General features: G+C 35.7%; 3 protein-coding genes across 3 annotated transcripts; all 3 read right to left on the bottom strand.

Moving 5' to 3' along the window:
- Window positions 1–669: 669 nt before the first annotated feature.
- LOC146886529 (uncharacterized) lies at window positions 670–1851 on the bottom strand. The gene has a single exon (XM_085673492.1). It carries the CDS (start codon window positions 1849–1851, stop codon window positions 670–672), a length of 1182 nt encoding a protein of 393 aa, XP_085529618.1.
- A 2345-nt stretch (window positions 1852–4196) lies between these two features.
- LOC114185658 (uncharacterized) lies at window positions 4197–11581 on the bottom strand. Its single transcript, XM_028073520.2, has 15 exons — window positions 11355–11581; window positions 10413–10522; window positions 10175–10283; window positions 9920–10081; window positions 8845–8949; window positions 8318–8401; window positions 8098–8213; window positions 7903–8004; window positions 7696–7809; window positions 7512–7568; window positions 7329–7395; window positions 7144–7197; window positions 6518–6592; window positions 4758–4793; window positions 4197–4496 (listed from the first exon to the last, which is right to left on the bottom strand). Exons 2-15 carry the CDS (start codon window positions 10421–10423, stop codon window positions 4395–4397), a joined length of 1194 nt encoding a protein of 397 aa, XP_027929321.1. The 5' UTR covers window positions 10424–10522; window positions 11355–11581; the 3' UTR covers window positions 4197–4394.
- A 3402-nt stretch (window positions 11582–14983) lies between these two features.
- Window positions 14984–18415, bottom strand: LOC114183697 (cytokinin riboside 5'-monophosphate phosphoribohydrolase LOG1-like). Its single transcript, XM_028070810.2, has 7 exons — window positions 18184–18415; window positions 17703–17800; window positions 17585–17615; window positions 16698–16797; window positions 15663–15733; window positions 15397–15540; window positions 14984–15273 (listed from the first exon to the last, which is right to left on the bottom strand). Exons 1-7 carry the CDS (start codon window positions 18301–18303, stop codon window positions 15208–15210), a joined length of 630 nt encoding a protein of 209 aa, XP_027926611.1. The 5' UTR covers window positions 18304–18415; the 3' UTR covers window positions 14984–15207.
- Window positions 18416–20652: the final 2237 nt, after the last annotated feature.

Genomic DNA, 20652 nt, shown 5'->3' with positions numbered 1-20652 from the left:
ATCCATCAAGTCGTCGATTCTCGGAAGTGGATACTTATTCTTGATCGTCATCTTGTTCAGCTGCCTGTAGTCCACACACAGACGTGAACTCCCGTCCTTCTTCTTTACCAACAACACTGGTGCTCGCCAAGGTGAAGTGCTGGGTCGTATGAACTGTTTCTCCATCAGATCTTCTATCTGTTTCTTGAGCTCTACCAACTCTGCCGGAGCCATGCGATAGGGGGCCATCGAGACCGGGCCTGTGCCTGGGACTAGATCGATGGAGAACTCCACCTCTCTACTGGGAGGCAATCCTGGTACCTCCTCCGGAAACACATCCACAAAGTCCTGGATGACTGGTATCACAGATGTCGTCTCTCCTCTCTCCACCTCCATATGTGTGAAGATCATGTAGCACAGTGCACCGTCCTGTAGTTCCCTCATAACACCCTGGGAGGACACCAACTCATGCTCCTCTGAGTCGGGAAACAACAACTTCTTCTCCCGACAATCTATTAGAATGCGATTGGCAGAGAGCCAATCCATCCCTAAGATCACCTCCAACTCCTGTAGAGGTAGACAGATTAAGTTCACCCTGTACCTGCGCCCCTCTACCTCCACTGGAAGTCTAGCACACAAGGATGACGTCCTGACCAAACCCGACGCCGGAGTGGACACCGCAAGCTCACACTACAGCTCGCGCACCGGCAGACCTAACCGCTCCACACAAGCAAATGACACAAAAGAGTGTGTCGCTCCAGAATCATACAACACACAACATCTCATCCCAAAAATCACACAATAACCCATAACAAGGTTACTTGAACCTGCAGTCTCAGCTCCGGTCATGGCATAGACTCTGCCCGTCGCCTGAGGCCTGTTGCCTCTATCTCTCCCCTGATGCTGATGGGGTGCCTGAACTGGAGGGCGTATCGCTGCCCTAGCAAGGTTGGGGCAATCCCTCCCAAAGTGGCCTTCCTTGCCACAGTTGTTGCACCTACGGTAACCCTCCCTACATGGACATGCGTATCTCGGGTGGGGTTCTCCACATGAGTAACACCGAACTTGGCCCTGCTGCGGAGGAAAGCTCCTAGACTCCTGAGGCTGATGGTGTGGTCTATCATATGGTCTCCTCCGCTCCTCGTGTCTGGGCCTGGACCCAGATGGTCCACCGATCCTCTGAGGCGGTTGTGGCTGCTGTGGGCACTGGCCTTCCACCTCGCGCTTCATCTTCTCCATCACCCTGGCCTTCTTTACCAGAGCGGCAAAATCCTTGATGGACAAGGGTGCCACCATCAAGCGAATATCCCCCCTGAGGCCGTTCTCAAATTTACGGCATCTCCACTCTTCGTCAAGCGGCAGGGTGTAGAAACGACTGAGGTGTTTGAACCTCTCAGCATACTCTGTGACAGTCTTCCCTCCCTGGGTCAACTGGAGGAACTCCACCTCCTTGGCGTACCGGATGCTGTCAAGAAAGTACTCTGATAGGAATCTCTCTCTGAAATTCTCCCACGTCACTGGCTCATCCCTCTCCTCTAGGATAGATCTGGTGCTGCTCCACCAATGCTCCGCCTCTCCAGTGAGCATGTAAACCGAGAACGCCAACCTGTTCTCCGCAGGGCACATCTTGGCGTCATAGATGCGCTTTAGGTCCTTCAGCCATTGGTCTGCGGCGTCAGGACTAGTCTTCCCATCAAACTTCGCTGGGTGGTGCTTCAGAAAGCCCTCCAGGCTCCACTCCCTGACTGTAGGTCGTGGTTCCGGACCAAATACAGGGGCAGCCGCCCTGTTCCCCTCCAGCTGGCGGAGGGCCTCCATGTGCTGCCGGTGAGCATCCTCAGCAGCTACCCTCGCAGCCTCCATGTGCTGCATCACTGCCTATTGCTGCTCAAGCGATGCCACCTGTCACTGCATGGATGCCTCATGCTGCTGCATCATCGCAGCACTCTGCTGCGCCATTGCCGCTACCATCGCCTCTATGGCTCTGGCGATATCAGGTACATCTCCTTGGGATGATTGTGAAGTCCTACGAGGAGGTGTCATAGTCTACTAGCACACAGAAAATCACTTGGTTAGACTTGATAAAGGCAAGAATTTTTAACTGAACACTTAGAGATACACAGAGAAAGCTAAGCGGACAACCCAAGTCCACAGACCTAAGGAATGACCGCTCTGATACCATAAATGTAACGTCCCATTTAATTATTTAACGACCACTGAAGCGTAGTCCTGGAGGTCTCACCTAGAGACCCCAAGGAATTACACGCTGACACGGACAAACATTCATAAAATAGCAGTAAGAGGACATTAAATTATATTTACATTTCCACACCAACCCCTGAGATTAATTCCTCATGCCCATCATATTTCGAATCCATACTACTGATCATCACCACCCCATGAGTCTAGGGCCTCATTTCATATTAATACCATGTTCCTTTAGTTCCACACCTCTCATTCATTTCACATGCCAACTTTCATACTAGACCCGTCATACACAATTCGTGATTCATGCCAAGCACGCATAATACTCCATTATATACATGTTTCTCATCATACAATTCACACATAACCCAATATCAATCATCCAAGAATAAACAAACACCCAAACAGCGCACTGCCTCGCCCAATCCCTCGCTCAGGCTGAGGGGTCTCGCTCAGGCGAGATGTGCTCGCTCAGGCGAGCCCCCTTTCGCCTAGGCGAGGGCTCAAAAGGGGAAGCAGGGAGCAACGCGGGATCTCGCTTAGACCAGACCCCTATCGCTTGGGCAAGATGCTCGCTCGCTCAAAACGTCGAGCGGGTTGCCTGGGCGACCTTTCGCGCAGGAGCCTTAGGCGAGCTCCCTGTTTCATTTCGCCTAGGCGAGACTGACTCGCTTGGGCGAGATTTACAGGTCTCGGCACTGGTTCATCTGGAACAGCCATGTTTCCAAACCAACTAAACATACATAATGTTCTCACGCATCAAAACGAAAGATTAAACCATACAAGCAGCAACCAACTCAAACACCGACCAAAACAACTGGAAACTAAGAACTCTAACTTTCCGTACCTGGAAGAGGGCTAACGGAGCTTCGACACGGGACCTCGGGGTGCACTAACTCAAGGATGGCTCGCAGAACTGGCAGGACAGCGAAATAGAACCAGGGAAACTGAGTCAACGGGGCTTTTAACCGAAAATACGAAACAAGATAGCGAAAAGGGAATTAGTACGGCTGGGAGAGGCACTTACATGGAGTAGAAGTCCCTTTAGCTTACGTGACAGTCGGACGAAACCCTAGCGGAGGGGTGACGGCTGCAGCTCAAGGCAAGGGCAAAGTTTTCTGGAAATGGTAAGGTACGTTAGGTTTAGGGCAGACCTAAAGACTTTATACGTTAGGCCGGCCTTAGGCCCACTTACAAGGGCAGCCCACTAACTTTAGGGCAGAAAATAAAAGGGGGCCTAACAAAAAACTAATTACAATTTATCTAAATATAATGTAATTATACTTTTTTAACATCAAGAACAATTAGATCATTCTACATTTTTATCTATTAAATTTAATTTTTTTAGTCACAACAGTTAAATTCTTCACAAATTTTCACAAAAATTATTCTTAAATCCACTCCACTATCACTCTCAAATCCATAAAAGAAAACAACATAAATATCACCTTTTAATCGACCTAAATCAATCATCTCTCCCTCAAATCATCACCCACATAAAAACACACTTTAAAACTATTTGCACAGTTCAAGCCTTTTTTCTTTTTAAAAGCAAACTGACAAACGACCAAGTGAATTTTGTAACTATCCGATATTCCTTACCTTTAAACATAAATGGAACCTAAAACTTGAAGGCATTAATTTTTTTGAACTAACGCTTTTTATTTTAAATTAATTCCGCGTAATCAATTTTCATTATCAAAGTATTTATTTTAATTTTCTTCTTATTCAATTTTCTTTGAGCAAAAAATACTAAATGTAAAAGACTAAAAATGAAAACTCACCACTGTAACATTTTAAGAGAATAGAAAAGTACAAATTAAGAAAAGCTAAATATTAGATATCTTTCAATAATTTTACATAAAATACGTTTTTATTGATCTAACAGTATTGTTTTATCAAATATTATCGAGGCTGAAAGAAAATGATATTTTTTATGTAATACTATATAACACGTTCATATTAAGGATCATTTTAGAATAATATACAATTATATATGTACAGACAACAGATTTCGATCCAACGGCTAATCGAGAGTTAATCAATAACATAAAACTGATTGAATTACATCGGGTATAAATTAATTCCTCAAAAAATATGGATCAGAAAATACGCACGCACCTGAGGGGAGAAAACAATACAAAACAAAAACAAATACTACCATTTAGAGTGTACATAAAAAATGTACAACAGGAAGATGGGCCCATATATCAATTTTTCCCATTACGTTTAAGTCCTTCAAGATAAGCCTTATCAGAATTGGTTAGGCGAACTTGAAACTGGGCCCATTCACTTTTGCATCGGGCTCGGACCTGAAAGGGTATTCAAGAAAAGTATTTGATTCAAGAAAAAAGGTTATTGCAGTAGTATCTTAGTACAAGTATACAACTAATATAACTGTTATTACATTTGCTACAATACGTGAATGCATATGTAGCGCTCGAACAACTTGAAGGAGAAACCAACAATATTAAGCAAAAAATAGTGTGTGTATATATATATATATATATATATATATATATATATATATATATATATATTCACTAACATTCTTAGACAGAAACTATACGTACCAAATCCCCAGGATTTTTTCCTTTGTCAGCCTCTCCCTGAAAATTATGCATAATATCCCAAAAGTTAAATTTGGAAATTAATACAAAATTTATTGTACAAGTAAAAGGTCATATGTGCATTCATGGGGAGTAGAACTTGGCAATAATAGTATAATCATGCAAAAAGATAATCATCACTCTAGAAAATGCCCCTACATCTTTTACCTTCATCTTTTCGTTTACCTTTAATAACTATGAAACAATTCCAACCACAACCCCCCGGCCCCCCTCCCGTCCAAAAAAGGTGAAAAGCAGAAAGAAAACAAGAATGAAGGAAAATGCCATCATATGTGTATAAAAGTAAAAAGTATAACAATAAATGGAAAAACAATTCCTATTATTCTCTCCAACGTAAGAAAGTGCAATTCAATGCATGAAGCTCCCACCAAGTCAGCCTTATCCTGCAATTGGAGAGGTTGTTTCCAAAATTTGAACTACGGACTTCCCAAGTCACAAGGCAACAACACCATACTATATCGTCAAGGCTCATTATTCCTTTTCTTTCTGACAAAAGTGACAGAAATTTTAACACAACAAAGCTTTGTATATGTAACACTCCTCACCAGGAAAAAAAAATAGCAAATGTAACTGTTTGATGGAAGCATTGGGGTTCCATGGATACCAATTCGATGTTTTAAGAGAGCACTTAATATGCATAATCATTTTCATTTCAAGAAATTATGTTTCCTAAGAATTGTGGTACTTGAAAATATCAATTTTGTGAATGTTATAAATGTAGTTCATATTCTCAAAGATTATTGGGAATGTTAGGCAATGTTTCATGAGTACGCTTTAAACTTTCGCACTTTCATGAAATCTTGGTTTCCCATACCTCTCATGAGAATGCTTTGTTGGAAACACGGTTAAAACAAATTCCGTAAAATGTTAAAATTCTGAGAACCCTTTACCAAAATTCCGTACCAAACATGGGGATGTAATATTCCCAACATATGATTTCTGGACAACTTATAGGAATCTCTCTACCAACCCCTCCCCCAAAAAGGAATCTTGAAGAGATATTAAGGCAAATTCATGGCTACATGTTTATCCTGAATACATGTCCCCATTTTTAACAAGCGTACAATGGCAACAAAAAATTTTGAACCTAAAATTTTGTACGTATTGTCCAAACCCGTCACTATAATCAACATAACAAGGTGTAAAACACACTAACTTGTGATAAAATACTGGCTATCAGATTCAGAAGGAATGTCAGTATCAAGTGCAGAAATACTCGAGGTCTCTAAAGATATTTTTCGGAATTTCAAATTTCAACTTCAGTTATTTTTTATTTTTACATAAGCCCCTTCAAAATTTTAACACACCTTCTCCCCTCTCCTCCGAAAAAAATTAAAATAAAATAAAAAAAACCTTTCATCTTAGTTTAATCTCTTTCCAATACGAACCACTCGTTATTGAAACCTTATCCAAATCAAATTCTATCACACAAAACACCAAACTATACAAGGTTGAGGAGGTGAAAAAGAAAAGAGAGAAAAAAAAAATAATATGAAGTTAGAGCAACTAAACCTAGATATCTTTCACACGTATTTTGTTATGCAATAAAAGTATATTGGTATTTTCTGCCTGGCCAAGCAAAGCATTAGCAGCCTACACATACTCCCAGTAAGTAGATGCATTTATAAAAACACACTCAATTTGAAATTATATAATCAAAGAAAATAAGTGGCCCTGAATATACTGTAAGCTTGTGAGCTAACCTGCCTCCCGAGAGAAGGAATTCCTTGATGAACAATCCATTCTGAATCAATTACTCCAATTTTTTCGTGTGCTGGCTGCAAAATGGATTCAAATTAAAGCCAAGTAAATCAAATTGCTTCTAAAAATATTTTATCTAGGCAGAGAGATTGTAGCCCCATATTTTCTATTCAGCATAAAATACACAGGCTTCACACTCAAAAAATAAGCTAGGACAAAAAAAAGGTGGTACTGAGGATGCCTCTTCAACTAATTCAAGAACAGAAAAAACAATGAAATGCATTTCAATTTCAAGAGCTACAATTGCCCATAGTCCTGATAAATTAATCCATATAGTAACTTAAGAAAAAACATAAGCCAAAATTCATTAATATGAACAGAAACACAAACACAGTAAGCTTACAAAACCAGGATCACTGTGTTAAATAAGTTCAAAAGGCCAAAAATAATTTATGCTTTAATTAAATTTTTTAATCGTATGATGTATTCACATAGCTTTCTTTTGAGTTTGGCACCTGAATGCATACTTGACCAACTAAAGCATACGGACCTTCCAACAAGGCTAACAAAAAGGATTCGAACACTCTTCAGTAGGGAGGGTTAAAAGTAAATAGATAGAATTACTGACCTCTACACATCTTCTGAGAGCAAAGTCCAGCCCCCATCCATGCACTAGATCATTCTACAGAAGACAATTGGAAAGCCATCACTAAAATTACTAAGATTATGCATCTATCGTGCAAGAGAAGATTTACCTGTTCATCCAGCAATGTTACTATAACCAATAAATGTGACAAGGAAAATAAAATATACCTGAATCATGTGCCACACACAACGCCAAGCTTCACGAGAAAAGACAGGTGCCATAATTTCCACAAATCTAAAATAACAGAAGATATAATAAAATTAACCAAGTAGACAAAGGTAAGAAAAACTAGGTAAATGCTATTGCAATACAACATTCAACTTTGAAGCAGGGTGGAAGAGAGGGCATACGCAGCACAAGGAGGCAAATGTGGATCACTACACCAGCCTGGTTTCTCTTCTGTAACCCTATTTGGCAACACATACAAAAACTTGTCAAGACTTAAGAACACATTTGAAGGTATGACAAAGAGAGCCTTATTAGATCAATGACTAAGGTAGCAAATTTAGAAAGAAAAGAACAGCAAAGGAATACATGTGAACTTCTTTGTCACCCCTCCTTTTTGTCATCTCCCATGTCAATCCCTTATTGGGCTCTAGACCAGGTTGAGAGATCTCCAAACCATATTTTTTCACTAAATCAATATACCTAGTGAATTGGTGAATAGAATACAGTTAGTTAATCAAACTAAAAACTGCATTAATGTCAAATTTGAGCTAACTAGACAGATGAAAATAATACCTGTCTGCATTGAAGTGCTCTACTCCAAGATCTTCATCCCAAATAAAAATATACTCATAAGCTGCCACTATATCAGGGTGCAAAAATCTTTTAGCATACCACCTGTACAACATCAAGTATGAGAAAATTGTATAAAAGTAAAAGAGTAAAGCAACAAGATACACTCCAAAGAATGACAAGGTCTTCTAATTATACCATTTAGTTTGTTTCCTTACGCTAACATGGATTGCATTCTTTGACCACTCAAATCGATCCCATCCACTAGTCCGACCATCATAATGAAAGAGCAAAATTGCAAAATCATCAGAAAACTACAGAACAATTTGATAGTCAGCAATTTGGAAAAAATATGATATGGTAAATATACAAATAAAAAAGTATATATGAATATTTGAAAGTAGTAAATCTCTATAACCTTCTTCACTGCAGCATTGATATTTTGCCTCTGTTCATAGCCAACAGTGAATGTAACTAAATACTTTGGCTTTTTCTTCAGATCCTGCAGCATTCATGGTTTCATTAGAAGATTTGCAAGATATCAAAGAAATAGACATGTAACATGTCTTCCCTATCCACATTGGCTTATCAACATGCAAACCTCCTGACACACTAACATGCAATGGTTTCATGCATGAATAAAGCTGCATAAATACACAATTGAGATAAGTGCACATCTCTAGCCAATATGGACATGCAAAGCATGCGTCAAGGGACATAGTTTTGATTTGCCTCTGATATCATGTGAAACTTAGATGGAAGAATGAAACAGATGTTGCTATATGTCACTCTCTGTTTTACCAAGATACACCCACCATCACAACAATAAATGAACTTTGGGGTTCGATCAAATTTCTTATTTGTAAATTGTAAAACTATATGAGACTTAACAGCTACAAGCGACAGATAAATTCTTGCATCATAAACAACTGCTTATCAACATACCTCACTAGGTTCGCCCCATAATCTGCGTAAATAAAAATCAGATTCTGATACAACAATTCCAGGGGGTAGTGATTCAGCTCCACGAGGATTTGACGCAACAAATATCTGGGAAAGTGACAGTTTTGAATCAAACGTCATTTGCTTGATAAATAGTATGCTACCAATGTAAAACAAGTGTCTGAAATGCATAGCCACGATGCTGCAAGAATCACATCTGGAAGAAAATAATTCTAGAGAGTAGTTTAATCATATAAAAAAATATTTGACACTGCCTTATGGACGAGACATAGGTAAAAGCACATTAATGTTTATCTAATTGCTTAAGTAATGATTACAAAAACAGACTACTTCCAAAGTTGATAAGCTCCTGGTTCAAAAACACCAGCACCCAAATCCTTGTTCTAGAAACAAGTACAAAATGATAATAGTTCACATAATAGAACATTTCATCTAATTATATAAATTGTGCACCAGTTTCACTAGTTATGCTAAGTTCGTGAATGCTAGCACCTAATAATTGTTTTATAAGCAATATATAAGTTTAGATAAGTTTGAATAAAGGCTTACTTTCATTTTTTTTTCAATGAACAAGCATATTTTTACTTGTTGGAATTATTAAAGGTTGGGACAAAAATTCTTCGGGGGTGCTTTTATCTAATTATGGAACAAGAACTTAAATAATCATCCAAAAATAAATTTTAAAATGTAAATCAATTAAAATTACAAATATTATTAAATTATATATAAATAGACATTTCGATTAATACTTCTTAAAATTTTGATAGAATAGGACTTAAAAGGTTTAGTTCATGATATTTTCAACTCCAAAAGTTAGCCATGAAAGAAAGCTTAGCAGCACAACATATTTTAAGTAAGATTAACCATGGCCAGGAAATGGTAATAACACACATAGATTAACCAAACCTTTCTAAGAAACAGTTTGACCTAATATATCAGTGCTAACAAACAAGTAACCACCAAAGGACCTCCCTTAGAAGGCATTAATTGACTTCAACTTTCTTTTCTGGGAATATAAGCCCATTGACATCCTTCTAAAGAATAAGCATGGAAATACCTTTGGTAATTTAATTGACCCTAAGACTTCAAGATTTTTGGTTCCTGAAGACTCATCGATAACAGCAGGAGATCTTTCTACTTCAGCCGAAAATCTCTCTATTTCATCTTCAGCTACAGGTACATCAAAAGAATTCACTACAGGTGATGAAACTAAGCTAATCTGCAAAATTATAACAAGAGAACAAAAAAACAAATTAATAGGATGATAAATGTGAAACACAACATTGAGAAAAACTAAAGTTGTAGTTATTACCTTCCTCAAATGCACAGATGAAATTGAAATACCAACAAAAAATCCAAAGGCAATTCCCATGATAGCTGTGACGAGAATCCGAGTACTTTCATTTGCTCTTTTAAATGTGCTAAAAAAGAGATTGTAAACTAAATTCATAAATTTTGGTAGAACAGATACAGGACATTTAAGATGTTTAAGATACCAGGTAAAGGCAGGCATTATTAGTAGTTACTCTAATAAATAAAGTTATCCTTACCCTCGATACATTATTGCTGTCCAGTTAGTATCGACCACAATCAAGTGAAGGTATGTATCACCCGGAAAAGCCCCAAATCCTCAAGCAAACACCGACACAAATATAACATCCTTCAACAACCAAAAATGAGACCAAGTATAAGACACAAGTAGAGTAGTAGCCTGGTTGAGTGTGCATTTTCTATTTACTTCCTGTACATGTATCTATCTGCCAGACTTTCCATCCAAGTGGAGGCACTCGCATAAACCCAAATTACATTCTCAGAATGAGTGTGAGTGAGTGCGTGAGTGTCTGATAGATATAGAGACAATTAATATACAAAACAATATAGATTTTCAGCAGCATGTTGAAGACATTGAGACCAACAGACAGCATCAAGCATTTAAAACCACGACGATAGTGCTAGTGGTCAGGAACTTTGCATGACGCCACAAGTTTAAACCTCGTTATTACTAACAGTATCATTCAAAAAGACAAATACAAATAGATCAAGCAGTTTAAAGAACAAAGAGAAGCCTGATGCAGTTTTAGCGTCACTACTTCACTGTACTCATTACCGATTAGTAAGCATTTGTATTTTCCGAATTCTTGTTCTCTATTAAACTTTCAAACACAAGCCGTAGCATACGCCACGACCTACCACAGCGCAAGTTTCCCCCAAAACGAAAAGCAAAATCCACTAAACGAACAAAACAAAACTAACGTAGCGTCAAACAACCACCGAATATCACAAACGCTAAATATCAGAATCGCTTCATTGATCTACGTCACTGAATCTCACAAAAACAAAAACAAGAAACAATATTTATTCACACCGTAACTACCGTGTTCCTAAAACGACAGCGAAAACACAGAAAACTGAATTCAAGAGCTTCCACAAACACTAGCGCGGAATACAGATTTCACAACTGGTCCTTCACTAATAAGGAAAAAAGAGCTTACAGAATCGATTGTAGAAACGCTAGGGTTGAAGCTCGCCTTCTTATTCGATACTGATCAAAAGAACAAAACGCGATCGGTTTATTTGCTGCGAATAATCACACATAAGCAAATGGAGGCACTGCCATTCTCTCAATGTCAATGATGTTGAGGCTGTGTTCTGTAGCCTAAACTGAAAATTCCGCTCTGATAATTTCGTATGACGAAACTACCCCTGCCTTAGTTTTTCTATTCCCCCTTGTGCTTATTTTTTCTTATCAGCCTATGACAGCGTGCCAGATGGTGAACACGTGTGAGTGACCTGATGAGTTTGATTTTGACTGGTCAACTCACTCCGTTGGATTGGGTTCCAGCCACCCATCCAACGGTTCAGAAGCGTCCGTAGGATCACCTCCCCTTTTCTTTATTGTTTCCTTTTTGAATTGATCAGCAACACCTCTTTTTTTATTAATTACATTAATTAAAATTAATAATATTTTCCTACATTTTTTTTTGGTATTGTGTAACATCTTATAATTCCTTAAATTAATGATATTTCAATAATTGATTGAAGTTCCTTCAGTTTTCCTTCTCGATCAAACTATATATAGATTTTTAGTTATGTGACGTCTTATTCTTCCTTAAATTAATTGTATTTAATAATACATAATTAGAAATTTTATCCAAACAATTAATAATGATAATAAATAATAATAAAAACATGACATAAAAGTTTTTATTACTGCGACATAACATGAGAGTTGATTGCTTGGTCTGTTAACCTGTCATTTTCTCAACAAATTTATGACTGCGTTGTTAAGCATCACCAACCTATCACAGTTTTAGACCGAAGTTCAGAAACAAAGAACAAAAGAGTATCATTGAGTCATTGTATTTGTAGCTTAGTATTTGTAGTTTGGATATAATCCATAATTAATTTATAATATAATTATAAACTCTGTCATTTTCTTATCTTAGTCTTTAATACAAATAGACAATATTTTTGCTGTTTCGAATTTCGAATACACACGTGGCCAACAAAGATTGTGGAAACCAGCTCAAGCCTTTCATATTTAAATATAAACTTAGGTTAAAATATTAATCCTCCACTTGATAACTTTCTTCTTCCTTGTTTGTACTTCTATCCCAACATAAAAAAAACAAAATTCCATTGTTATTCACTCTTGCAAGAGAATCATCAGTTTTTGGTCCTATTTAAACAAACTTCTCAATAAATATTTATTGGAAAATAAAATAAGAAGAATAAAATTAAATTTAAGTTGCATATAACTAATTTAAAGATATTCTATCATTTATTTATAAAATATTTTGAATTTAAATTGATGGAAATAAGCTATTTTTAATTAATGAGAAAAATTATGTTGTTTTATAGTTTTAATTCTTTATAAATGTGTGAAATGTTAATCTTAATTGGTCCAGGGTGTTATAAGCCCACTTCATTTGTTTTTTGAACTTATGTATCCAAAAACATTGACGATTTTAAATTGATAATAAATAACAAATATTATAGGTATTCTGTCATGAGTGCAAGACCTTCCCATTACCTCGCGCCACAGCAAAATAAATAAATAAATAAATTGTGGACCCAATTCCCATGTTTTTCTTTGGCTGATTTCAACCTTATTATAAGTTATCACTACTGAAAGTGATATTAAAAAAAAAGATTATTGAATCACTTTATTATAAAATATAACAACCATCAATGAGTTAATTAGTGATCTAATTTCCATTTAATTAAAAATTAAAGAAAATTAATACAAAAATTGTGAAGGATAAGGACGAATAATTAAATAATCGAAACAACTTTTATCTAAATTGCTATGTTACTGTATATTTTTATATTTTGATGATCAAAATTTTATGTTTAAAAATATTATACTCATAAATATTTTTGATAGAGATTTTGTAATTTTGTAAATAAAATTTAAATTTATTTAATTGCAAAAGTACAACTATAACTAGGTAGTTATTCTAAAAGGTCGCTTTCATTTTATAAGAAAAATGTGATATTCTCTCGGAAAAATAAATGGGCTTAGTTTTTTTATTTATTAAAATATAACATATTATAAAATGTTTTCACGATTCTTTTTATCAAAATATGATAAGATTTATTCATATGAAACAAAATGATTTTTTTAGTAATTTAGAACATTGAAGTGGCACACTCGCATCATGGACTTATGTGATCCATTGGTCTAATCACAAATTTGTTCGCTTGTATGAGATTTTATTTTATTTATTTTACTTCTGAAGTTGATAGTTGCAATTAAAAAAAAATGTTAAGAATAACGAATATCCTAAGACAAAACAGCAATAAGACAATAAACTCAGTTGGTAAACTGGTCCATGGAGAGAGTAAAACTTGCACTACAAAGTTGGGAATTTCTTTTGCAACCCATATGTTCTTTCTGTACCCCTTTCTAAAATTATAATTATATCTGTTGTAATTATGGTTTCTACGATGTGCAATCGGTCAATATTCCAAATTATACATTTCATAATACAAAATTATATTTAAGTTGTATAATTCGTAATATAAATTTATATTTTTATTGTATAATAAAATTGATTTTACAAATTATATTTTAGATCGTAAAATCTATAATATAAAATTATATTATAGATTATACCGTTCTCGATACAATTTTGAAAGAATATGTAATATAAATTATATTATAGATTGTACAATCTATAATATAATATTACATTTTAGATTAAATAATTTATAATGTAAATTATTAAATTTTGATTGTATATTTCGTAATGCAAAATTATATTATAATAATAATGTACATGAATTGTAAAATCTAGAACTTATATTTTGGGTCTTTTATTATGATTTTCATCTTCTTCCTTGCATTTCATATTATTGCGATATTTTCATTTGTTATAATATACATTTATGAAAGGACATCGGGTAAAGGTAAAGGAAAGTACCGGAGTGTTGTGAAATAGGAGGAGGGAAGTAAAAAGATGACAAATTTGACTTTTTTTTTTCTTTTACTTGTAGGGTGACATTAAGAAAACATGGAGTTGCGGTAAGAAAACATCTGGTGCAGGAGGAATTATGTGACTAGTGTTAGAAAATCGGTCATAGTTTAGTTTCTGAAAAGCTCAATTTCAGTTGTTTAATTTTAATTATTTACCTTTTTTTTTAATTTTTGAAAATTTGAGAATTCAGTCAAAACACCAAAAACTGTTGTGAGTTTTTCACTAATAAATTGAAGCGAGTCTTATTAATATCAATTCTTTCAAATTGAAAAAAATAATTTAATTTTAAATAATTGATATTAAAATAATTATTATTTTGAGTAAAAAGGAACTCATGCAAATAATTCTTGCTAAAACTACCTGTTTAATAAATATTAATGTTAGTGAACACGTTTATTTCGCGGTATCATTTTGTACTTTCAGAAATCATAAGTTTTGAACATTCGTGATTTGTTGTTTTCTGATTATCAACATTTGTCTCCTTTGAGTACCATGGACCACATGCATGGCACAAGAAATGAAGAAAAAGAAAATAGAAATCTATGATCCTCTTTCTACACAATTTCTCTAAGCCATGCGCTCTGTTTCTCTGTTTTTCAATTTTAATCAACAGATCGAATCTTAAAACAAGGACAAAAGGATTGAAATAGAAGATGGTAGTTAACCTTCATAACTAGATTTCAGTCAAATGTTTACACTAGCAAGGAAATGTAGAAGAGCACAAAGAATTCGGCTCTAGGAAATTGTGGTCATCGTCTACCATAATAGTCTCTTCCACTTTGAAATTCTAACTAAAAACTATCATCTACACAAGCTTCCATCACCCACATAGTCTAAAACTCCATTAGATTCCACAATGTGAAGACTAATGTAGTTGTTCACTTTCCCAGCTTACCTTGGAGACAACTCTTTCATGTTGTGGGAAATATTCCTACAAGGTGAAACCAATTCTCATTAGTTTTATCGAAAGAATGGAAGCACTTATGGAAAGAGAAAATAAAAATACTGATAATAATATAACTCTAAGTTAATGGAAGAAATATGCAGAAATCACCTCCATCTTTTTGACAAGTTCTTTTGGTGTTGGTGCTGATACAATTATATGGCGTGCAGTGGGACTGATGAACCCTTCTTCCACTGCTTTGTCAATGAAAGACAAAAAGGTATTGTAGTATCCATCAACGTTCAGCAACCCCACCTTTCAAAATCAAAACATTGTTAATTTTTGTAATTACTATTGTAATTCTTCTTTTAGGATGCAATAGAAATTTAATTTAGCTTTGTTGGAGGGGTAAAAATACAGAACTTTGGAGCATATACCGGTTTATCATGGATGCCAAGTTGAGCCCATGTTATCACCTCAAGGAGTTCCTCAAGTGTCCCATAACCACCTTTATGCACAAAAAAGGATATACATTACCATCATGCTCTCTGCTCTTTTCTTTTATGGTCAAAATAATGTCTAGAAAAGGAAATATATCAAGTGCAGTCTTGTTAAAAAAAGATGTGAGTGCATCATGTTTTTTAAAATGACAGTCAAAAATCTCAACAAACTTTTTTTTTTTAGAAAAAAAAAACAGGGACAATTCTTGTTACTCATGGTGCATGTTTGGGCACATCCTATGTTAGCCAGTACAGGATATTCGAGAATCTTGGAAATTTCTCGTGTTAAAAACTCTGTTGATAAGGTTCGGAGTTTTTTGTATTTTCAGTTCTTGCAGAAGTTTCATTTTATTTTAGTAACGTTTGTCAACTATTATTTTTCAAGAAGTGATATTTTTAAGTATTTTGAAAATTGAAAATACTAAGCAATTGTTTTCTTTTCTAAAAATAAATTAAATGATTCGCCATGTTGCAGAGCCGTCCCAATACAATAAATAAAAAAAGTTTATTTTGATGCCGATGAAAACGTTTTCTTTTTCCATACACTATGATTTTGAATTGACCAGTCATATGTACAAATTTTGTAGTGTGTAACCCCGTTGAGAAATCAAATAAATAATCGTACGGACATCAGACTTATAAATTTTTAATTTGAACATTTTTTTCTGTAGGTGAAAAATACTTCTATTAATTATAATGATTTAACAATTTAAAATAAAAAATACATTTAAAGCATGATATTTATCATCAGAGATATTGCTATTCACGTGTGTAACTTAGGTCTTCATAGTGGCCATGCTCTAGGTTTAGGTTTATGCATTTAATGTATTGAGTCAAAGTGAATGAAATCTCAGAAACAAGCAAGGATCTTACTGATATTGAATCAGGGTGACATGGCAGGTGATGTTAATTATTTGTTAATGTGATTAAGAAGTGATAATAATGGCATAAGATAATGAATGTTGTACGAACCAGGTAAGGCAATAAAGGCATCAGAGCGTTTGGCCATCTCTGCTTTTCTCTGATGCATGTCTGCTACCGCCTTCACTTCCCCCACTGTTTCTCCAGTGAGCTGCAACCAAATGAGTGAATCCAAATTATCACTGAAACAGGTTCATAGAGATGTAAAGTGGAAACAGCTTTTGCGCGTGAGAGAGAGAGAGGGTTGATAAGCTAGAATACAATTCAATACTACAAGAAACAATGCATGCCACGGAATATGAGGAAGCTGGGGAGAGGAGCGGTGCAATGATGAGTGTTGCAGTGTTGGCAGAGAAGTGGGCTCAGTTGGAAAATCATATGACCACCCTTTTGCTCCTCGGGGGAACCAACAAATAAGTCAGAATAGAGGAACAGATCAACCAACAAAGTCACTTACTTTCTCAATGATACCAATTAAGATGGGGTGCTAACAGAACCAGAAATGCTATCAGAATCTAAAGGGGTATATGGGACTAGGAGAGAAGGACAAAATGCTTCAGAGGGGAAAGACCCCAGATTGCCAGGTGTATTCCTATTCAATATTCAATATTCATGGATAAACCAACCCTTATAATAAATAAATAAATAACTATGTGACTCATGAAACTCAAATAATACACCAGTTCTAGTTCCTCTCACTGAGAACCGCACATGAATCACAATAAAGGACAAGAGTGAAGCTCAGATATTGGGATAACAAAAATATGGTGGAAATTCACTTGAAATAGGGTGTGTGTCAAGGAATTGGAACAAGAGCATATATATTGTGGTGAGATAGGGAAAAGATGGAGATAATTCTCTGTGTCCCCCCTGCATATGTGTTTGGTCATTTTCTTTTTTATTTCCAAGGAAATGCTTCCAAAACTCCTTAACATTACCTCTCTTGGCATAAGTGTCTTGGGAATAACTCTGCACGAAAAAGCAGGACAAAAATCAGTTGACTTCAACAAATTAAATATATATAACATCATCAGACCAAACCAAGAACATGCTCACCCGATTACATGCCGACCACCCTCGTAAACAGCCTGAGAAATCAACCCCATCAAACCAATGCTGCCCCCTCCATACACTAGATCGATATTTCTCGACACCTTTTCAATACCAAACAATACAAGTATATGTGTGAATAGAATCGTGAACCTAGGAAAGATACGTGCTTTTTATATCAACAAAAAACATAAAACTGGACAATTCATGAAAGACGGAGAAGCTGATGTGAAAACTAGTTTAGAAGATACTGGTTTACTGTTTGCCTGATTGTAGTAAAGAGGTGTAAGAATTGAAAAATGGAAAGAAAAAATAAGACAAATTAAACAAAAGAGAGAGGTTGACGTAATTGAAAGTCATGAGTTGTTGTCGGAGAAGATAAAATAAGGAAAAAAGAATGTTAAAGTAAGAGATGAGAAGAAATCGAAATTATGTTGGAGAGAAGGGAAAGAGAAGGAATAGGAGAGTGAGAGGGGCATTTACTTACCAATTCCCTTCCAAGCTCAATAGCAGCGTCCTTGTAAGTAGTTTTGTTCCCTGGACTACTGCCACAGAAGACACAAATCCTCTTGAACTTGGATTGCTTCATCTCTGTTTCTTTCTCCATCTCTCTTTTTCTCACACAGAGGGAACAGGTTCTATGTCCCACACTGGACAAAATGGATGAGCGGTTGATGGTGTAAACGCGCGCCTATGCTATATATAACAGCAACACAGGCAAAGCCTCGCACACGTCCTCACCTCATCACCGATGATGACGCTGACTCACACAACTTGTACGTAGACACTGAGGGAGACTTGATCCAATGATGTATGTGTTTTCTACTTTACCATGGTCCCCTCTCTACCACCAATCAAAGAAAAAAAAAATAAAATGAAAAAAAAAACAAAAACAAAAATCCGTGGTCCTATCCTATATGAAGATGAGATGATTGTGGTAGCTTGTGGGTTTAGATTTATTAATTTTGAGGGCATGGAAATGGATTCAAATTTCAATGACTAATGACAGCACCAAGCCGTTAAGGATATCCTAGAATTTTCAAATGTCAGTTTGAAGTGAAGCACACATAATTACCCGAGACCCTTCAATAGAGGCATTGCCGGCCTGTCTAGTACCTTGAGATGTAACTTCGACATCGAAAGTTGACCAAATATTGGGTAATGTTCGTTCAACGTTGTCATAAATCTAATAGATATGTTGATTCTTTTAATTCTTAACACAGAGTTTGGAATGCACTGTTTGTGAAGAAAACACCCTTTCCCGCTCCACCGTTCTTGCTTCTTCACATTGTCTTGGGAGCAGCATCTTCATCTGGGTTGACTTGTAATCTAGTACTTTATCACATTCGGCATCCAACTAATCCTGTCCACCCACCCACTCCTATTACAATCTATCCCTCTCACACACACTTCCTTCTATTTCTGTTATAACAATTATTTTAACACAGTGCTACCATTCCCCATTACACAACATCTACATCATATAACATTATGTCATACCATGTAATGTGTAACATGTTCGACTTCCCCAAAATTTTCATTATACACACGTTTCATTCTCATGCTGGCCCATCTCCCTTAATGCGAACCTTCCAGAAAATTAGCATATCATTCACATTCTAATTCATGTACCCCCCACTCTTATTGCTTAGTAATTTCTTACGAGTGATTCTAAATATCAATTTTGCCATGATAGTTACATCTCCTGCATACATGGGCCATCCTTAAGGAAACTTTTCACAAACACGTTGCAGGGGTAATACACTGCCTCCAAATTTATTCCCTCTTTAGTATACACACACCAGTTTGTAATTAAAATGGTTTATTACCTTATTGGTGTGTAAGATGAGCTAGAAAACCTAAAGTTTGGATGGTTTTGGTGAATTGATCCGTGCAATAATGCATGTTGAGCAGAGTTTAAAGAGAGGACAAATAGTGAATGTGTACCTCTCTGACATTGGTGTAGCATGTGCCATTCGCTCCCAGCCATTGTTTGAGAAGAAAATTGGGACAATGGGTCAGAGTCCTATCGGAAAGAAACATCTCAGAGACCAATAAGAACTTGACGCCTCTAACACCCATCATCAAATTGGTTTCACCAAATTTGGAAACGTTTAATCTGTCACACACTCTACTTTGATGCTACCCTTTCTGTCTCCCTCTTATATTACAACCAGCCAAATTTTTTGACTATGTTAATCAACTACCAATAATAAAGTACGTATCCCATCTCTTCTCAGATAAGATGTGTGACATTATGTTGGCAAACAATTCTCATTACCCTTCACTTTCTTTATCCTTTGTTGGGGAAAGCATTGCACTCTGTTTTTATAAAATTCCCCCCTCATCAATTTTATGCTCTCTGTTTCCGAATTCAACTTGTCTTTTCATCGCAATAAGTGATCTAACCAGAACCACGTAAAATTATTTCTCAATATACACCCATTCTTCTAACCCCACTTGCTCAATTTCATCACAAACATAATTAATATATTCTCAATTTAGGTTTTTACACGTCAAAAGTTATTAATTTGATGTATAGCTTTTATCAATGGAGACTAAATTTAGAATTATATATATGAGTAAAGCATACACAACTCTTTAAAAGTTTATTTAATTCAAAAATCAAACTTCAAATTAATCGTGCAATATTTTGAAGTAACTATTATTAGTCTAATGTATTTAAATTAAAATCAACCTTTTTTTTTTCTTTATGAATTGAAGGTCAGAATTATTAACCAATTTCATTATGAATTGTTTATTCTAATAAACCTCTCAAATCATGTAAACTAGACATTTTAAACTTTTGAAAATGGTTAATAAATTAATTCTGGACTTTTTTATTTGAAAATTAAGTTAAATCTTCTTGTTTTTTCTTTTAGGTGTGAAAAAGTCTTTAGAGTGGATTCTAAGGAAAAGTACAAGAATTTTGACTCATATCAGAAATTTATACCAC

The sequence above is a fragment of the Vigna unguiculata genome, chromosome 5, assembly GCF_037176805.1.
Source record: "Vigna unguiculata cultivar grain cowpea cultivar isolate G323 ecotype 2 chromosome 5, ASM3717680v1, whole genome shotgun sequence".
NCBI classification, from domain to species: domain Eukaryota; kingdom Viridiplantae; phylum Streptophyta; class Magnoliopsida; order Fabales; family Fabaceae; genus Vigna; species Vigna unguiculata.
Note: the sequence above shows the minus strand (reverse complement) of the source record. Positions and strands in the feature narration are given on the sequence as shown.

Excerpts from the sequence above, each read along its gene's own strand:
- LOC146886529 (XM_085673492.1), bottom strand. The coding sequence starts at position 1,851 with ATGCAGCACATGGAGGCTGCGAGGGTAGCTGCTGAGGATGCTCACCGG.
- LOC114185658 (XM_028073520.2), bottom strand. Across the intron at positions 7,569-7,695 it reads GGTGACAAAGAAGTTCACAT|GGTTACAGAAGAGAAACCAG; the intron begins GTATTCCTTTGC and ends GTTGCCAAATAG. Across the intron at positions 7,198-7,328 it reads GTGTGTGGCACATGATTCAG|AATGATCTAGTGCATGGATG; the intron begins GTATATTTTATT and ends TGTCTTCTGTAG.
- LOC114183697 (XM_028070810.2), bottom strand. The coding sequence starts at position 18,303 with ATGGAGAAAGAAACAGAGATGAAGCAATCCAAGTTCAAGAGGATTTGT. Across the intron at positions 17,616-17,702 it reads GGTGGTCGGCATGTAATCGG|AGTTATTCCCAAGACACTTA; the intron begins GTGAGCATGTTC and ends TTTTTCGTGCAG. Across the intron at positions 16,798-17,584 it reads AGACACTTATGCCAAGAGAG|CTCACTGGAGAAACAGTGGG; the intron begins GTAATGTTAAGG and ends ATTTGGTTGCAG.